Raw genomic sequence first — 18,239 nt, 5'->3', positions numbered from 1 at the left:
TTAGCTTTACTATGGGACTCAGTGTAAGAAGAACAACAGCAGAAAGAAATATCTTTGATAAAGTAACAGAGGTAGAATAGTCAGTTTTCATATATAGGCAGTATTGTATTGACGTATTTTCAGTGTTGTTTGAATTGGCCTTCTAGCCTTAGGCATTTTATAAGCAAAATGCCTTGTCTCTGCAACCACTTCCCAAAAGAAAGTCTGATTTCTGGGGCATCAGAGTGTGTGTGGACAATGTACCTATCTGGAGTTGCATGTAATTACAAATCACTTTCCATATTTTATGTGAGAAACATCAGTAAATCCCCTGGAGCAGCAAAGACATGGGAAAGGGAGGTCTGCTCTGTCTTATGCCATCCCCAAGCACCTACATTTTCATCACCTTGGTATTTGAGCTAATGGTTCAAATCTGTGTCCTTGGGGATGCAAACCATTAAATTTTCAAGTTACTCACCCAAGGCCTAAATAATTTCTTGCAGGATTAGGGAAGATGTCTTTGGTGTCAGAGGGAGTGCCCCCAACACTCTTGAGATGCAGAGCACTTGCTTAGCTTTTTATATCAGGTTTTGGGCGATGAACTAATTGCTCCAGCTAAGGGAGTTTTGCTAGTTCAGGTGTTAATAACCTGAAGTGTTTGCAAACATATCAAACTGTAAAATTCAAAGTCATGCTCAGACACATGCACATGCTATTCTGGCAAACTAGTATAGTCCAGCTAATATAACCTGTCAACTTCAGGGCTGCTTGGTGGTTTCAAGAATGATGAAACCATTACATTTAAGAATAATCAGAAAGATGACATCATTTTGCAATACAATGCTTTTTCATTTGTTCTGTTCCTGTCTGGTTTGGTGGTTATTTTGATGGGCTCTGAAACAGAACATAGTGTTCTTGACTCATCCCTTTTGAAGGGGAGGCAGACAAGTGCCCTATCCCATGCTACAGTGAACAGCTGACTAGTGACTAGTAATGTAAATTGATAATTTTGCTTATTACAGCAATGTGAGTATTACAAGCTTTGCAAGATTATATGGCAGACAAGATATTTCTAGAACTGCAGCCCAGTATTTCTGCAGATACAGTGTGCTGTGCTGTTCTATGTCCAGTGCTGCTGAAAACCATTATCTTTAAGGTTTGGATTTTTGGTGTTTTTGGGGTAAAAAGCCCATAAATGGTTTTTTGGGTGGGTTGTTTGTTTGTTTGTTTGTTTGTTTGTTTGTTTTTTAATAATAATACAGCTGGAAATCTAGTGTCTGGAAAATCTTGCTTTTGACTTTCTCCTCCTTTTCAATGTAATACAAAAATTAATTTTTTTACTTGACCTGGACAGAAAAATATCCCAACTTTTCTCTGTAAACTTTTAAATTACTTGACTTCCTGTTAATGCTGGAGCACAAATGACAACAAAAAACACTTCAGAAATTCTTACATGTACCTGTTGCGTCCAGATTTCATTTTTTTTTTCCTGAAAAATGTGAGCACTGGAGGTATTTGTATGTTCAGCAGAGTAGGAAGCAGGAGCTGGGAGCAAGCAAAGTGTGCCCCAGCTCAGCTGGTCAGGGCAGCCTGAGGAACTGTGCAAATCTCCTGTGCACAGGAAACATCTTGAGCAGAAGAGTCCCACCAAAACCCTATCAGATCATGTTGTAGAAGTGTTGCGGCTGTGATGCTGTCAGATGTAGGAGTCCTGATGGACTTGTTCAGAGAGAATTGAGAATTTACTTTTTTTTTCCCCCCCCCAGCTTCTGTACCTCCTTGATAAAGGTTGTTCTCCCTTCCCACAAACCTTTCATCAAATGAGTTTGAGAAAATCTAGTCTGTTTACAGGTCAGGATTTTTTAGGACGATGAGTCTTTCAACTTGCAAAAGTTGTACTAGAAACATACTTCCTCCATCCTTATTTTTTTGCTTTTTATATTTTAGGTGGCGACAGTTAATAAAGCTGCATGGTTCCCAGAAAGGCAATTAATAATACAATTGCCATGGAATTTTTAATCAAAAAAGACATTCATTAGTTAGATAATTTCACCTAGCCTTTGTTAATTTGTATATTAATGAATATATGGGATTGTATGAATGTGAGATTTTAGTTTTATTTCTACATTTGGCTTTATTTCAGCTTCTGTCCAGTAGCACAAGTGCTGAAATTAAAAATAAGAGACACTGTTGCCTGGTACTAGACACACTGTTGCCTGGCACTTCTGATCTCAGCAGACAGAGGGTGTCTTGGGAACCAGCTAAAAGAGTTGTTTATTTTATTTCCAATTATTAAAACACTGAAAGTCTTATAAAGACCAAACTGAGCCACTGATGCCATTGTTCACTACCCTTCCAGTGCTCAGGTGCACTGAGGGGCAGATAAGAAATATTTGCATGTAGTACAAGAAAAGAACAAAAATTTAGCTAGAAATTTTATATTAATTAAAGTTTTACGTTGCAGTGTGCACTTTTGGTTCCAAAGTTCTGTGTATTCAGTTATTCATTTTATAATGGTTTGTTCTTACACCCCCATCCCCAAACCCCCTGTGGTCTTTCCCTGTGATGGATCTTGTCAATCAATGTCACCACGCCCTAAGCCTAAAAAGTTCTAGTGAGGCTTCAGGGTGATTCAGCAAGTTATCAAGTTCCTCACTCCCCTTTCTATTCATGGATGGTCCTGCCAATTGTCTCCTGTTCTTGGTCACTCCCCCTCTTCCCTGAGATTGGTTCTAGGTATTCCCTTGCCAGGGAGACACCCCTGGTATATAACCTGTAACCTGAAGCCCAGAGCTCATTCTTCAGGTGGGTCTCTGGGTTGAATAAACCTGGTCGCTACCCCCATGAGAGTCCTTCTTTTTCCACACCGTTTACCACGTTTCAGCCTGAGGTTCAAACCCACCAAACCTAAAGAGTACAAGACCGTACTCATTGTATGCTGACCAGTGAGCAAGATAGCCAGTAAAGCAGCTCAGGTCACCAGCATAGTTTTACACTGTCAGAAGATGGAGCATAGACTATAACAGGAGAAACTCTTTTTATGATAACAAGAGATTTTCAGCTGTATGAACTTTCTGCTTCAGCTGCATTTTAGGCAAGTTGCTAATCATGACTTTTAGCATGAATGGCACCAAATTGATTTTTTCCTTTAATATAATTGATGGCAATAATTTTAAGACACTGCACATTCCTAGACACAAATGAGACATCTTTTTTTTTTTTCATGTAAAGCTGGTCAGAATATGAAGAGATATGTGCACACTGATTCTAACTTTTTGCCCATCTTTAACTGGATATATGAGGTCAATTAATAGTGTTGAAAATGATTCTTTTGTGAGGTGGTAAAGGCTTAAAACTGAAAGTTTCCAGAGCTAGCTCAACCAATTGCTGGCGAAATAGATATGAAATGCTTTCAGCTAGTAATTTTCATTAGATTTCCTGGACCATAGTATCTGTTCTCCTGTCCAATGCAGTAAGTCTTGTAAGAAGAAATTCAGTACTCATCTATACAAAACATTTGCTTTTTACAGGTATTTCTAGTCAGGAAGATAAAAGGATCTGATGCAGGCCAGCTTTATGCTATGAAGGTACTTAAGAAGGCAACTCTGAAAGGTAAGAATTTGGGACAGTGGCTGCAGTCTCTATTTCTGTGCTACGTAGTAATTTATTTGTCTTGCTATTTTTACATTGTTGCTGCCTTGCAATATATGAATGCATAAATATGTCTCTGCCATCCTCCAAAATTCTGCCTCATTGTAGGTGAATGTTCTAAAAAGAACTTAAACAAAAATACGTTATCTATTCAGTATGAGAACAGGAAAACAGAAGTTTGCAGCTTCCCAGCTGTATGCTTTCTTTATTTTCTTGGTGTTATTTTTAGGACTTCTATTTGGTATATAATAATTTGTATTGAAGTGTCACTATCTTTCTGTTGGTGAAGTAAATAAGGATATTGCTGCAGTAAAACCTGCCTCCTACTGAGTAGAATGGCCTTCCTAGCTGGTGCTTCTCACTATGTGCCTGAAAAACCATGGGAACGTATTTTCAGGTGTGAGGAGTTGTTCTGAGACCGTTTAGATCATGCTGTTTCCTAGCTCAGGGGCTGTGGGAGGCTAGGGCCAAATGACTGATGTTTAAAGCTGGTCATTCTCTTCTGCCTGCTGAGTGGCAAAAAAGAAATTGGTAGTCAAGCCCAGAACTGAAAAGCAAAGAGACTGAGTTCAGTCTCAGTTGAAGCCGTTTCTGGTTGTTCCTCCACAGAGTAAGGAGGATGCAGTCATCTCCTTATTTCCCTGACCTATCACTGTTCTGATCTTTCCTTCAAAAGCTTGACACTTCTTGCAAATAAGGAGGAGACCATTCATTTTTTCTGGAGCATATGTTTTTCTTTGTCTTGGACAGTGTGGGTTTGTGCAATGCAGTGTGGTGTCTAAATTTCTGTCCTATTGAGAAGAATAATCATGAAGTGACCAGATAGTTCTGACCACTTAAAAATCCAGATTTTTTTAGCATGCCTTGCTTTGGGGAACCAAAATACAAATAAAGCTACTAGTAATTGCAAGCTAGAACTACTGCAGGTACTGCCAGGCAGAGCCAGCACCTCTTCTGAGTCCTGGTTAAAATGGGGAGTGGGCACACCAGGCATTGAGACAGTCCTTTCCCCTAAGAAAGCCTTTTCAGGGGAAACATGAGTTTGAAGCAAAGCTGGCGTGCTTATCTTTTTGTTTGGAGTCTAGATGAGAATGTTTGTTCTAGCAGAAGAGCCCAGTGTAAATAAACACTTACACAGTACTGGACATAAGACATGCCAAGTAATAGGTCAGGCCCGTGTACATCACGTGTATGACAGGGTGACTCTCTGACTTCTTAACCAGGAGCAGGACCATCACGTGCCCAAACTGAGCTGAACTCAACTGCCAGAGTCTTCCCCACTGGGGAACATCACCTTCTGATGATGTCTGAGTAAGGTCTGTGTAACCTCTCAGACATCAGGATGTACCAGAAACTCATTCCTGCTTCTTTTGACAATACAAAGGTTTTTTTACCAAAAGGAAAAACTGGATATTTCCCTCTTTTCCTCCCTCTGAGGAGTGTTTAGCAAGAAGAGCTTTGGCAAGGAGGGCTGGGTTTTTTTGCATCTTCAAACACTTTATCGTTACTTAATATTTGATGGTGAAATATGTAACATTAGATTCCACTGTAAAAGAATAGGCCTTTATTGCAGCAGTATTTCAGGAAATATGTCAAAATTTAGGTTGCAATTTTAAAGTACCCAGAGTGTTCCATTGAGTTTCTAGTCTGTCAAAAACAGTAACATCTTTGCAGATCTGTGGCAGTTCTTTATAGCAGAGAAAGGCTATTTATTGTCTTCTTAAGTGTGGGGTCACAAGATCCAAAAACTGGGGCTACTTTGTGATTTTGGTGGATTGCATTTCTCTCCCATTCAGACTACTTACTCCTCTGACTGCTAGCTCTGGATTTCCCATTAATCTCAAGATAACCAGCACAGGGGCAGGAACTAATTTGTCCACACCAGCTTCTACAAATAAGTTAAAAATTGACAGCTGTTTACCTCAAAGTGTAAAAACAGACAGAACCCCATTGGCAACAGGGTGAGTGAGACAAGCAACAAGGATTGCTGTCAATAAGCTTCCATGTAACCTTTGGCACAGAGATAGTATTTCTGACAGCTTAATTTCATCTTTTAAGTGAGAGTGCTGAATTATTGCTGACTACCTACACTCAAAAAGGCTGGAAGTCACCTCAATTTGAAGTATTTATTACCCTGTCAAGCAATGGGAGCAAAGCTACAGGTACATGTCACTGCATTCAGCATTTACTGACAAAAGGCATGCTGTAAGACAAATTTCTGAATGATTTTGCTTTCTGACTTGCACTCTGCACAAGTACCACATGGAGCAGAAAATTCAGAGCTCTCCATGCCAATTCCATTGACAATGGCCAGATAGCCCTAAATGTTATAGAAGTAATTTTCTAGAGTGAAAAAGATTTACAAAGGATGCAAATGGAGAAGTCAAAAAGAAAAAAGAAGATGGGATAGCAAAGCTGATTTCTTTCCTGGATTAGTCTGAAGAAATAAAAGCTGGATAAGTAAGAGACTTTCAGGAGTGATGGAACTTGCTCTGAAGAACAACCCTAGTAGGTCCTTTTGAGGGATTTCCTGCCCTGGGAGCCTGACTGTGGCTGTGGCTGGCTGGTAATGTTTAGGAAGAAGCAGAAGTACAAAATGGTGCTTTGTCCAGTGAGCCTGCTGCCTCCTGCCCCTTTCCAGGGTAGTTGCCCCTTGTTAGCATGTTCCCAACTTCACCAACAGCAAAGGTTGATATAAGAAGGGTACAGCAAGCAGCAGCAGAATTCTTCAAGCGTTTACAGTTCAAAAATGGGTTTTGATACAAAAGAGACTTTGTAGATCAATCACATATGTAGATTTCAGCTTGAAAAAGATCTGCTAATCAGCAGGACAACTCCTGCTGTGATGGAAAAATTAAGTTCCAGAATATTCCAGTTTAGATTGTAAAAGTTTGCAGAGGCACATGCTGTACACATGAATATTTGTGAAAATTAAATTAATCATAAACTCAAGAAGGTTTATTTTAAACATAGGATATATCTGAATAAGCACCTGTAATAGCATGCATCCTTGAAAGGGAGAAAGCCACTGGATTTTTTGTGGTAAATGAGACCATCACACATAAGTTACTTTCCTTTCTGCCTCATTTCCATTTTTGGGAGCTTAGGGGTACCTGATTTTAAAGCAGAAAGCTTTCTGAAGAAACTAGATAAGTGTTTCATTCTAATTATTAACTGCAGGAAAATCTTGTTCAAAATGTTAAAGGATGTTGTCTGTGTTAGGTGCCAGATATGGAATACATCAGATTTGAGGCTGCATGCATGTGTAACTATAACTTATCTCTCTTTCAAATGTTTTATATTAAATTGCATTACTTTAATAGCTTCCTTTGCAATGTAAACCCTTTTGGGGGCATCTAGGTGCTCAAAGATATTTAGGCATTTAAATACCTTCCAGGAGTGGGACTTTTGCCCTCCAGAATATCATTAAGTAGTACTCTTAAAATACCATCTTAAAATGTTGGTTTCATGTCTTTGTAATACTCTACTTTTTCTTTAAAATCAGAGTTTTAGATATAACCTCGAATTAATTGATCTGTATGTTTAAACAGTTACAGAGATGTATCAGTGAGTGTCTACTGCTCATCCTGAATACATTGTAAATCTGAGGGAACCAGAAATAAACCAGGGAGTTTATTCTGTGTATATGTGTGTTTCGTATTCCCCATCAAAGCTGGAATGGAGGGACAGGGCAAGCTGATTGTTCTAATCCATTCAGTATTTCTCTTGAGGTGTCTCAGGCTCCATCAGCTTTACTAAATGTGCTTCAGAATTACATGATCAAGAGCTGTTTAGATTGGTTATGGTGTAAGCCTCATTAAACGCCCATGAAATGCACATAAATCCCCAGCAGGTTACTGTGCTGGAATGTAAGGGAGCTTGAAAATCAGAGACCCGTTCCTCAAGGAGATGTGCAATCTCAGGGAAAGTGCAATGAAGCCGTAATTCACTGATGTAATGCCCATGAACTTTATAAATATTGCAGTGATGATGTAGCAAGGGTTATGTGATGGATCATGAGGATGCATTTTGCATCTGCTCATCTGGCTGGCAACGGAGTGTGTAAATCTTGACACTGGAAGCCGTTTGACCCTGAGAATGCAATCTACCTTTTTATGCTTATGGGGTTTAGAAATGATAATCTCTTTTGTCACAACCTCTGAAGTGCTTTGCAACTTATGATCCCCTCAGTTGAAGCCAGCAGGCTCAGGGGTTTGCTGATGTGTGGTGGTTATAGGTGCGGTAAGCTGTGAGAGCAGCCTTAGTGACTCCCAGAGAGCTTGGGTGTTCTCAGGGATGTAGGATCAATAATACCAATTACACACAAAATCGAACAACTAACTTGGATGTTAGCAGGTGAAGTGTGATTTCTGTCTACACCAATGATAAAATTGTAGCAGTGGCTTTCCTGATTGGACACCAACCAAAGTGGCTTCTTCAGGTTTCCTGAAGTTTTTTGACTCAGTTTCTCTGTAACAAATATGGTGTTTAGAGCCAGGTACAGAAGTCCAGTGGTTTGCCTCTGGTTTGAAAGGAATTAAGCATCAACAAAATGAGAAACTGTAGACAATTTTACCCTATAAAGAGGGACTCAGACAGTCTTCACCTCAGGTAAAACTAGCTCTGTTGTGCCAAGGTTTTCAAGATGTCTTTTTCTATTTTTTACAGTCCTTGTGTTTGGTGAGAGGCCCTGGTGCTCATCCAGGTTCACCATTTAAATTTTGGTTTATTATCTTTTCTTATGGTATTCTGCTATATTTTTTTATATCTTCTTGGGCCTCTTATTATCTGCTTCTGAAAAATTCACTAGGGAAGTCCTGTCCACAGGACAGTCCAGGCCCCACTCTGCATCCTCAGAACTGCTGCTCATGCATGGCTTCTTTAGTTTGAGAATTGTAATCCTCCAAATGTCAGGGCTCTGAGCTCAGGAAAACAAAAACATTGCTGGCCCTGGAAGTGCTCTTAAAGATCCAGCTGAGACACAGACTCACCCCTCTCCACAAATAGACATACACTGATTTTTCAGTCTCAGAAACAGTAACTTCTGTGTGCACAAACAGAAAAATACTTGATTTCTATGTATATTTCCCAGTGGCTCTGGGAAATGTAAAGATCAGCCCAGTGAGTATGTGCTGAACCAGACAGCAGTGCTCTTGGATCACCTTCTGGTCCTGGCCCATTCACGTGCATGTTTTGTGTGGGCTAAGAGTCAAGAAGTTCTGCGGAATGTGCCAACCTTCCTCATAGTTCAGGAGCAGATTGGATTTAGTAGCTGTCATCTGAAGAGGCAGACCTTTCTTTCCTCTGTGGGAGTTTTGAAAATGAAACCAAGAAGTTCTTCAACGACCAGTGCTTTAGGGGTCACTTTTGGGCTGTGTTTTTACAGTGCCTTGGCAAATTTACTTGCATCAAAATACCTCTTCCTTCCTCCCCTAAAAGGTCAGCTTGTCTAGGGCTTGCTTTCTGAAGGAAGAAAGGGTACAATATGTAAGAGAAGGCTCACTTAGGCTGATTCTCATGGGCTGTGGAGAATAATGTGTATTTGTGTATTATAAGGAAAATGAACTGTGTTTAGGCAACTCATTGTGTGTCAGTAAATATTATAGCAAGTCCTAGCCTGAATATACAGCAGACAGGTCAAAAACAACAAAAAGCATTGCTGGAAGTTTGTTTCCATAGCATTTGCTAAAGTGTTCATTGAGCTTGTAGCTTCTGGGTTAGGTACTTAATATTCTTAAGTGTCTCTGTACAATGTTTGGATTCAGATTTGGACGAGAAGGGAAAATTTTGCCTATAAAAATGAACTGAATATGCATCACTTAAAGATTTTATGATCTGTTTTATTCAAACCATGTGGGAGTTTGCATTGTATGAAGTCCTGATTAAATTTTAGTGTCTTCACAATGCCAAGTGCATTGTGAAGATCTTGTTAGGAGGCAAAAAATTTCCCACTGCTAAGACATTAAAGAAATGAACATTGAATGTTAAAAATGCTCTCTATTTTATAGCAAGGTAACATTTTGGCTCATTTGTTTTTACACAAAAACCTGTTGTTCCTTATAGGGTTTTCCTAACTGCCAAAGAAAATTGAGCTTTCTCTTTGTGAAAATGTTGGCTCCTGAGTTTTATATAGGGTCCAGAGAGGGGCAACAAAGCTGGTGAAGGGCCTGGAGCACAAGTCCTTGGAGAAGCTGCTGAGGGAGCTGGAGATGTTTAGCCTGGAGAAAAGGAGGTTCAGGGGTGATTTTATCACTCTCCACAACCACTTTAAAGGTAGCGAGGGGTTGGCCTCTTCTTCCTGGCAATTAGTGACAGGATGAGAGGACATAGTCCTAACCTGTACTTGGGGAGGTTTAGGTTGGACATTAGGAATAATTTGGTCACAGAAAAACACTGGATGTGGCACTGAATGCCATGGTCTAATTGAGAAGGTGGTGTTCAGTCATAGGTTGGACTCCGTGATCCCAGAGGTCTTTTCCAACCTGATTGGTTCTGTGATTCTGTTAAAACTGCTGCTCATGCTGCTGAGCAGGTTCTTCCTGTTGTCCAAAGCAGGGCAGAATCATTAAGTCTTTGCCTAAATATTGGTAAAAGATTAAAATCAACCTCCCTGTCTTTCTCTCTCTCATCCAAACAGATAGGATTTCAGATAGGAGCACACGCTTCTGTGCTTGTGATTTCTGGTGTAGGTAAATGCAACAGTATCACCCAGTCTTTTCCTGTCCACACATTTCTTCCAGTGTAACTTAGCTGTTACAATAATATAAAATTATAGCTCCCTGCAGAGTTGTATGTTCACTTGGAAGGCAGCTTCAGCCACTTAGTATACTGTTGCCTGAAACAGCTTTGTTTTATTCTCCTCAAAGAGCACACAGGACAGGACTCAGAAGGAAACTCCAGCTTTCTTCATGAGCAGTTCAGCAGCAGAAGCTGTGGTGGGTGTCCTAGCATCCAACAGCATTGGTGCTTGGGTTTGATTGAGCTTTTGAAGGAATTCTTCCAGTCATCTCCCTTTGCTGTGCCTTGGCCTGCCAAGCACAGTGGTTTTGGAGGACACAGTGTTCCCATCTGATGAAATTCATTCAGGAGCCCACCCAGTGCCCTCCAGCCTCTCGTGACCATTCAGGTCATGGCCCCAAAGTGCAACATAAAGAGTGGGGCAACCTCAGGTCCCAGCACACACTATTATTTTCCACAGTGCTTATTAGTGCACCCATAAGTTTAAGCCAAAGTTTCAGACTTTGCTGTCAAGACATTGAGTGCACCTGTGTTTGTGTTTTTCACAAGGTATAGCACAGAGCTGTCTTAAATTTTTCCATTTTTTGCTAGGTTAAGGTGCCCATGCACTGGACTTCTAATCCTTGAGCAGTTCCATAGGCCTTAGCAGCATCTGAGGGTTGCATTATTCAGGTTTTCCATGTGATGATTCTCTAGAGAGAACAAAGGTGATTCAAATCTGAAGCCAGAGGAAGAAAGCACTGTGAAAACCTGCTGATTTCTTTGGCAGAAAATATATGTTCTTTGCCTGTGAACAAATTATATAAGTTTGTTCTAAATGTTTGCTGAGTCACTCTTCTGTCGGTGAAATACAGAAAGAGTGATTTTTTAAAATAGAAGAACCCACAGCAGTTCATGCAGGTTGCATTTGAATTTGCCCCCTGGCTATTCCAGACAGTATAGGAATGGTAGCTGTTTTTTGGGGTTTTTTTTTTTTTTCATGAATGAGTAGTTCATCATACTTACGGCTTTTCTGATAATAGAAAGCAATTTTTCAATTCATCTTATAATTTTCAGTCGATTTGCCATTTACCTCTTTAAAGTTTCAGTTGGTCTGTGTACTTGCTGTGGTGAATAAGCAACAATGGAGACACTTGAAACTGTAGCTCCTATAGGTACCATTATTAAAAGGCTTTCAGACCCAAACTTGTTCTTCAAACTCTCCATCATAGACTTGATCAAGAGTTGCAGTATAGCTTGATTTCCATTGGATTATTCTTTTTATCATATTCATTGCTTTGTATATCTAATGACAGATATTTGCAGTTGCTCCCAAATTGGTTACTGTCTTAGAGAAAAGATCACATTCGGTATTTTTTATTGTCAAGTGGCAGATTGCTGTTAATTGCTTTTGCTGTGGATTCAGGAATGGAGAGACTGCATGGACAGTTGTTCTGAAGCTACAAGTGAAATGTTTATCCTGTTTGAAAATGTGATCCAATTCCAGTTTATCTGTAGAAAAAATTCTTTTACCTGGAAAGGACTGGGAGATGCAATGGCTTTTGTGAGTCCTCACACCCCTCATCAACACTAGGTGGAAAGCAGAGAGAGGAAAGAAACACACAGCTTAGTTTAATTGGAACAGATCTATGAAGACTGACATGAAGCTTCAGCTAAGAGAATGAGTCCAAGATGAGACTGTGACTGCTGGCTGTGTACAGTGCTCTGCCTGGTCCAAGAACCTGGGAATGAGAACTAGCTGGATTCAGGACAGTCACAGAGGCTCAGTGGTTCTGCTTTGGAAGCAAGCCTCATGTTGTTGCCTGGATCTGTGCTAGGTAAACCCACTGGTGTGGCACCTGGGAGGGTTCCCTGTGCCTCACACTGCTACTCAGGCATCATCTGGAAGGCACCTGAAGAAGTCCCATGGCCCACCCCTGATGTAGGGGGGTACAGTGATGCTTTTGTGTCATTCCTCACAGATGTTTGTCTAACTCATTCTTAGACTGTCTCTATCATTGTACTGTTACAAATGCTTCCTAACATCTGTCCAGTGTCTGCCTTCCCACAGCTGAAGCTGTTAATTCATCTCCTCTCTCTTGAGAACAGTTTCCTCTTTGCAGTTTCCTTCCTCATCTTGAAGTTTGCTATGCTCAGCTTCCATTTCCTGTAGGCCGAGAATCTTTTGTTTTCCTTTCCTTCCTCAGTGTTCATTTTTCCTAGATACTTATTTTAGAAGATTTAGCTATATACTAGGTAAGTCAGAGGGGACATTATCTGCTCTGGCTGCATGTCCTACCTTTCAGGTCCTCTGTGAGTGCTGTGTTATGACAGGGCAGAGGTACTCCTGCTCCATCACAAAGATTATTGAAAATTCAGGGGGTGTAATTAAACTGGTAGAAACGTCTTGCTGCAAAGACAGCAGAGTGGTCAGATTGTTGAGATGTTTGTTCCTTTGGAGGGTCACATTCAAAGAAGGTTCCTAGAAAAAGCCAGCCTTTGGGTAGATGGATTTATAAAATGGTGTGATTCTTGGGGTGCAAGGCCAGGAGTTGGTCTTGATGATCCTGATGGGTCTCTTCTGACTCAGCGTATATTCTGTGAGTCCATGTGCTTGAGGATTTCTGGAGAGTGGTTGCCTGTAGCTCCACACTCCTTTTCCCATGTGTTTAGTTCAAGAATTAAGCACATTATCAGTGGATAGGATGTTCCCAGGCCAGTTAGGCTTTACTAGTGACAACATAACACTGGTCACTGTTTTACCTTCCCTGCTGCCCTTTTTCTTCTGCCTCTGGCTGGTGTCCTATAAGCCAAATGGAAAACTTCATGTGAAAGTCTACTTTTTTGGTTTTCTTCTTCCTTAATCTTGAGGCTTGAAATTTTTTGTGTCTTGTTTTTCTTGTGCTGTCTTAAAGCAGCTTTGTAAGCTTTGTGTTTGCTTGCAGTGCTTCTCATTTTAAGAAGCCCACTGCCAAAAGAGAGAAGCTATTGCTGGCAGCTCAGCATGTCAGCTGTGCAGCACATGAATGAACCTCTAGAAGTTTTTTAATCCTGCCTGACGTCCAAGAGCTTGCTGTTGGTACCACAAGTCTGTGAATTACAGGAAGAGAAAAATTGCTCTTTTGGCAAATACAGTCTCAGATGCTCTTAGTTTTCATCTTCTTTAAATATGTCATGTACTCTGTTCTTTCATGGCAGGCTGTGTGTAGTATGGGAGCTGGTACCTCATTTTAGGAATTACAAGACTTTGGCTGTGCACAGATTTCTGCTGCCAGCCTTTTTCATGAGCACAAACCAGCTACTCTTACTGCTGCTCCTCTGCTCAATCTGTAATGCCAACCCAATTATGCCAGACTGCTCTTCACAGTGCTCACTGCCCTTTGCAGGAATAATAGTCAGATATTAATGGAGATATTATTCACACCCTTCCTCACTGAAGTGCAATCTATTGCATTATGGAATTTAATGACTAAAGATTCCAAATGAAGAAATTGTTAGGAAATGTGTCTTCTGTATAATGGATTGATTATTTGAAATAGTCAGAAGTATGAATCAACTCTGCTTTTGAATAAATTTATAGCTGTAGTGGAACGCTAAATTGAAAATACAATAGCTTAAAAATCCCTGGGATTTTTAACCTCCCTGATGGACTCTGCAAGTCTTTAGCTGTGGTACAAATCCATTATCTATATGATGAGCCTCTATTTGTTCTGTTCACTGAATAAGTTGCACCATTTGTAACAGCCAGGATAATTGCCATTTAACCAAGTCCAGCTGCCTGCAACTGCAGTGCATTTCTGGTTGGTTGGAAACTAAACTCATAAGCATCCTCTGGGAGTTGCATCCAACTGCTTTTATTGGTTCCCATAACACAGCAGAAAAATCTTATTTCCTTTCAAGCATGAGGACAGATTAACAGTGAGGTCAACACTTCACTTGATGCCGTTTTAAGTCAGAGTGACAGCAGAGGATAGGGGTCAGTGGCACTGGTGATGGTTTTCCTCACTGCACTGCAGTTGGATCACTTGTAGCCTTTCCCCAAACAGCTGGCCAGGTGTTTTGTTCACAACTGCTCCTGGAGGTGTGCTAGCACTTAGCTGGCACTTACCATCTGGGATTTGTTTCTACAGAAGAAAAATTATTCTCTGTTTTCAAATTCTTCATGTAGGTCGCACATGTCTGTTTCAGCTTCCTCGTGGCTGTGGCGTTTACTTCAAGATGAAGCAATCAGCATCAATGGCAACCTCTCCTTTCTGTTTTCTCCACAGCATTTTCTATCTGCATGCAATAGTAATTGACACACTCAAAAGGTTTCCATGGCACAGTAATTTAACTGACATTTTCTCAGCAGCAGTAGCTTATTTTTATAAATTCCAGCAAAGTCTGAGTCGTTCAGACAATGATACTGTGTCCCTTGTCATCTTTCAGATCTTTGTTTGGGTATGACATAGTTGCCATTGAGTGGGAATTGTCTTCATCAACACTGTAAACTCAGAAATTACTTTTCTGCTGAGGGAGAGTCTGCATTTCCCGTTTTACTGTTTCACATATCTCCTTCTAATTATATTCCTTTCTTTCCTTTTATTTTGATAAATAAGACTTTGTCCTACTTTTTGATATCCTTTAAATATTTATCTTCTATATAGGTTTTGTCAAGGCTTATCTGTTCAAATTTGGTTTTGTTATGGATATAATAATCTCTGCAATGTAAAATGTCAATGTCATACAACTAGGTACTGTCTTGATCTTTGTATATTATCATAAGAAAGAAATACTTGCAAGTGTACATTTAGAAGTACTGTTTCGTATTTTTGTTCTTACATGGTGTTTCCAGCACAAAGCAAGCAACTTCCAAAGCAAAGTTTTGATAAGGCTCTCTGAGACCACAGAATTAAAAGCACTATGTGGAAACTGAACTGCTCGTGGTTATTCACAAGGTTTTCAAGTTCATTTCCAGTATGAATTTTTTGGTTTCTGATATTTTTTTCACTTTAGTGAAATGTTCTGATATAATGCTGTGGTCATTAATCCTGCTATAAATACTGTGTTTCAGACAGCCTTCCAAACACTTGTGCATAGTAATGAAATCTAGATATTTTTTTTTAATATGTCCTTTATTGAGGTGGAGTCACTGCAGCAAAGTAGCACATAGTGAAAAATGCTGTCTCATTCCCCTGCAGTCAGGGCAGGCTGGTTTCTTACTAAATAATTATTTAACTTTTTCTGTTCAGTTTTGTTTTAAAATGTGTCAGTAAGGCGGTTCCAATCCCAAGCCACTGGTCTGCTCAGTAGGAGTTCATGCAGTTACAGTTTGCCCAACATAGCCTACATTTCCTCTTTTTCTGTTTCACTTACCTTCTTCTATTTATATTAATTTCTTTCCTTTTATTTTGATAAATAAGTCTTCTTTTTCCTCTATGTTTATATCCTTTAAATATTTATCTGCTCTCCTTCTGTCTCCCTGGAGTCATTGCTCAGTGCCGTTTACGTTTAGCTTTTGGCAGTTACTCAGTAACATAGGGAAAAAAACCCAAGATTTCCTTTTCTGTTAGGTATTCTTTTAGAGCTCCAGCAGCTACATATATTTTTAGAGCTGTGTATAGGGACTGAGATGGAGATGGGGAGATCCTATTAATGTCAACAGCAGTTTTACTATTGACTGTTTTAGGGCCATGATTTCACCCAGAAACTCTCTGAACTTAGTCATATCTTCCACAACACTCCCTATACGGTAGTGGAGTCCAGGCTGCAAATCAATTCACGATTGTTTGAGGACTGTGTTTCTCTTCTCAAAGGAGAAAACAATAAATCAGCCTTTTTTGTTGTTGTTGTTGCTTGGTCTGTGAGACCAAGGCTTGCTGTTTTCAAAACTTTAATGAGCATGTTGATAACAGCAAAAAGACCAGGCTTTTTCTTATGCTCTAATTTAGGAAATGACCTTGACTTGACTTCACACCCTGCTTGCTGGTGGGACTGGAGGCTTCTTCAGTGACAGACAGCCGTCTCACAGATGCTTTTTCATTTTTCTGAGGCAAACATATCAGCAGAGCTATATTAAGTATGTCTGCATCATGTCAGGTCCTGGGCAAAGCAGAGGTTTATTTTGTCTGAGTGTTAACATTAAATGCCACAGTTTTGCTGAGCTATTTAAATTCTAAATTCCTGTCTGTTTTGTGTGCAGGTAGCATGGAGGCTTGGGTTACAGGTAACCTGATAAACCTCAACCTGATAAACCTCATCCTGTGTGGTTTACAAATAGATTCTGTCTCAAGGCTTCATATCTCCTAAATGAAGTGTGGCCTCAGTATTGGATGATAAGCCACTATCCCAGCTTCCTCAGTGATGCCTTAAATGTACTAGTTATTTATTTCAGAAACTGAAATTTTTGCAATTCAGTAACTGAAATGCTCATCCAAAAAATTTTGTTAGAGCAAGTCAGATTGTACTGGCTCTGTGTTTACCACATCCAGGCAGCCTAATGGAAGGAGTGTTTAGAGTGAGAAATTAGCGAAATGCAGTTGTGGTCAGGACAGCTTAGGGAGAATGTTAACATTTGCCTCCTGTCCTTTGGCCAAATCCATCCAAACTCTCCCTCCTGAGAAATGAACATTTCACTGGCCAGCCACTGCCTCACATTACCCATATCAGAACTAAGCTGGCAAACTCCAAGTTGGACAATCAGAAAAACATCACATCATAACTTTGTATGTTTACCCTAAACCTAAAAGACCCAGGGATTCTGTTTTAAAACTTCCCAGTGAGGTTTTTTAATTATTCCATCTTCTGAATTGATGTTACAACTAATAAAGGAAATAGGAGTTTCTAATAGAGTGTCTATCCACAGGAACAGGACAGTTGAGGGAAATTTTGCTTGGCAAAATACCAGTATTAGGCATTTCAGCAGAATTCTTTGGTTTGATTGTATACCTTTTTAAACAATATTTTATAGTTGTACATTATAATTAGAGTTAAGAAAGAGGAGATAAGAAAAACCCTTAACAAAAAGTACTTTGATGCAGCCAAAATATTTTTTCTCAATTTAATTTTGGCCAACCTTGCTGAATTTAGGCTCTCTGTTCCAGTTTAGAGAACAAAAACCCACAGCAAAACCATCTTCGAATATATTCAGAATTGCAAGTTTCAAACAGATCTACAGAAAACATTTACTAGAATTACTTCAGCCTATGACTGAAACTGCCCTGGTGGCAAATTACAGCATCCCAGTACATATGTTCAACACAGAGAGGAAATACCACATTTCCTCTCCTTCCAGGAATTCTCACTTAATATTTTATAAAAGATTATTGGTCTCATCCTTAAACATTTGAACTAGACCAGGCAGAAGGTTTCATGCCATGCCATTAAACAAAATAGTAGAGGCTCATATAAATAACAAAAGAGAAGGCACTTGGGTGGGCTTTAAATCACTCTCACACAGGGGCACTTTGCCCTGAGTTGGTGTGCCAAGAACTCCTTGGAGAGATCCTGGGCCACCATCACCCACTTTCACCTCTGCCAGGATTTTCAAGTGAATTAGTGGTTGCTCAAAGGTCCTGAAGGATAGGAAATGCCCCTTTCAGTACAACTGCCTTTTTACACCTGGAGAAACTGAATAAAGGGGACTTTTTTTTTTCCCTGTGGAAGGTTGGCATAAGAGGGAATATCTTTGCATTTTCACCCCTGAGCCAGTGTTCACTCCTCATACTTTTCAATCATAAAATCTGTATTTTTGCTTTTGATGATATGCTGCAGGAAGTATTTGTGGGGAATACCAAAGCGCAGACAGCTTTCACACGTCCAGAGTAAGGTGATGCACAAACTTTATTCAGCTCTCCCTGTAAAACCCACCAAACAGGTGTGTTTTCAGAGCAAAGAGCAGCAGTGCTTGGTTA

General features: G+C 40.0%; 1 protein-coding gene across 1 annotated transcript in view; it reads left to right on the top strand.

Moving 5' to 3' along the window:
- RPS6KA2 (ribosomal protein S6 kinase A2) overlaps positions 1 to 18,239 on the top strand; it is a gene marked incomplete at its 5' end in the record, with an annotated part of 154,223 nt that overhangs the window by 62,865 nt on the left and 73,119 nt on the right. The window contains one exon of the mRNA XM_083857269.1: positions 3,510 to 3,591. Within this exon, the coding sequence (XP_083713395.1) occupies positions 3,510 to 3,591 (82 nt within the window). The remainder of the gene's footprint in view (positions 1 to 3,509; positions 3,592 to 18,239) is intronic.

Source organism: Zosterops lateralis (genome assembly GCF_965231275.1).
Source record: "Zosterops lateralis genome assembly, chromosome: 3".
Classification (NCBI taxonomy): domain Eukaryota; kingdom Metazoa; phylum Chordata; class Aves; order Passeriformes; family Zosteropidae; genus Zosterops; species Zosterops lateralis.
The sequence above is the reverse complement of the archived record's forward strand: the minus strand, read 5'-3'. Positions and strand labels throughout refer to the sequence as shown.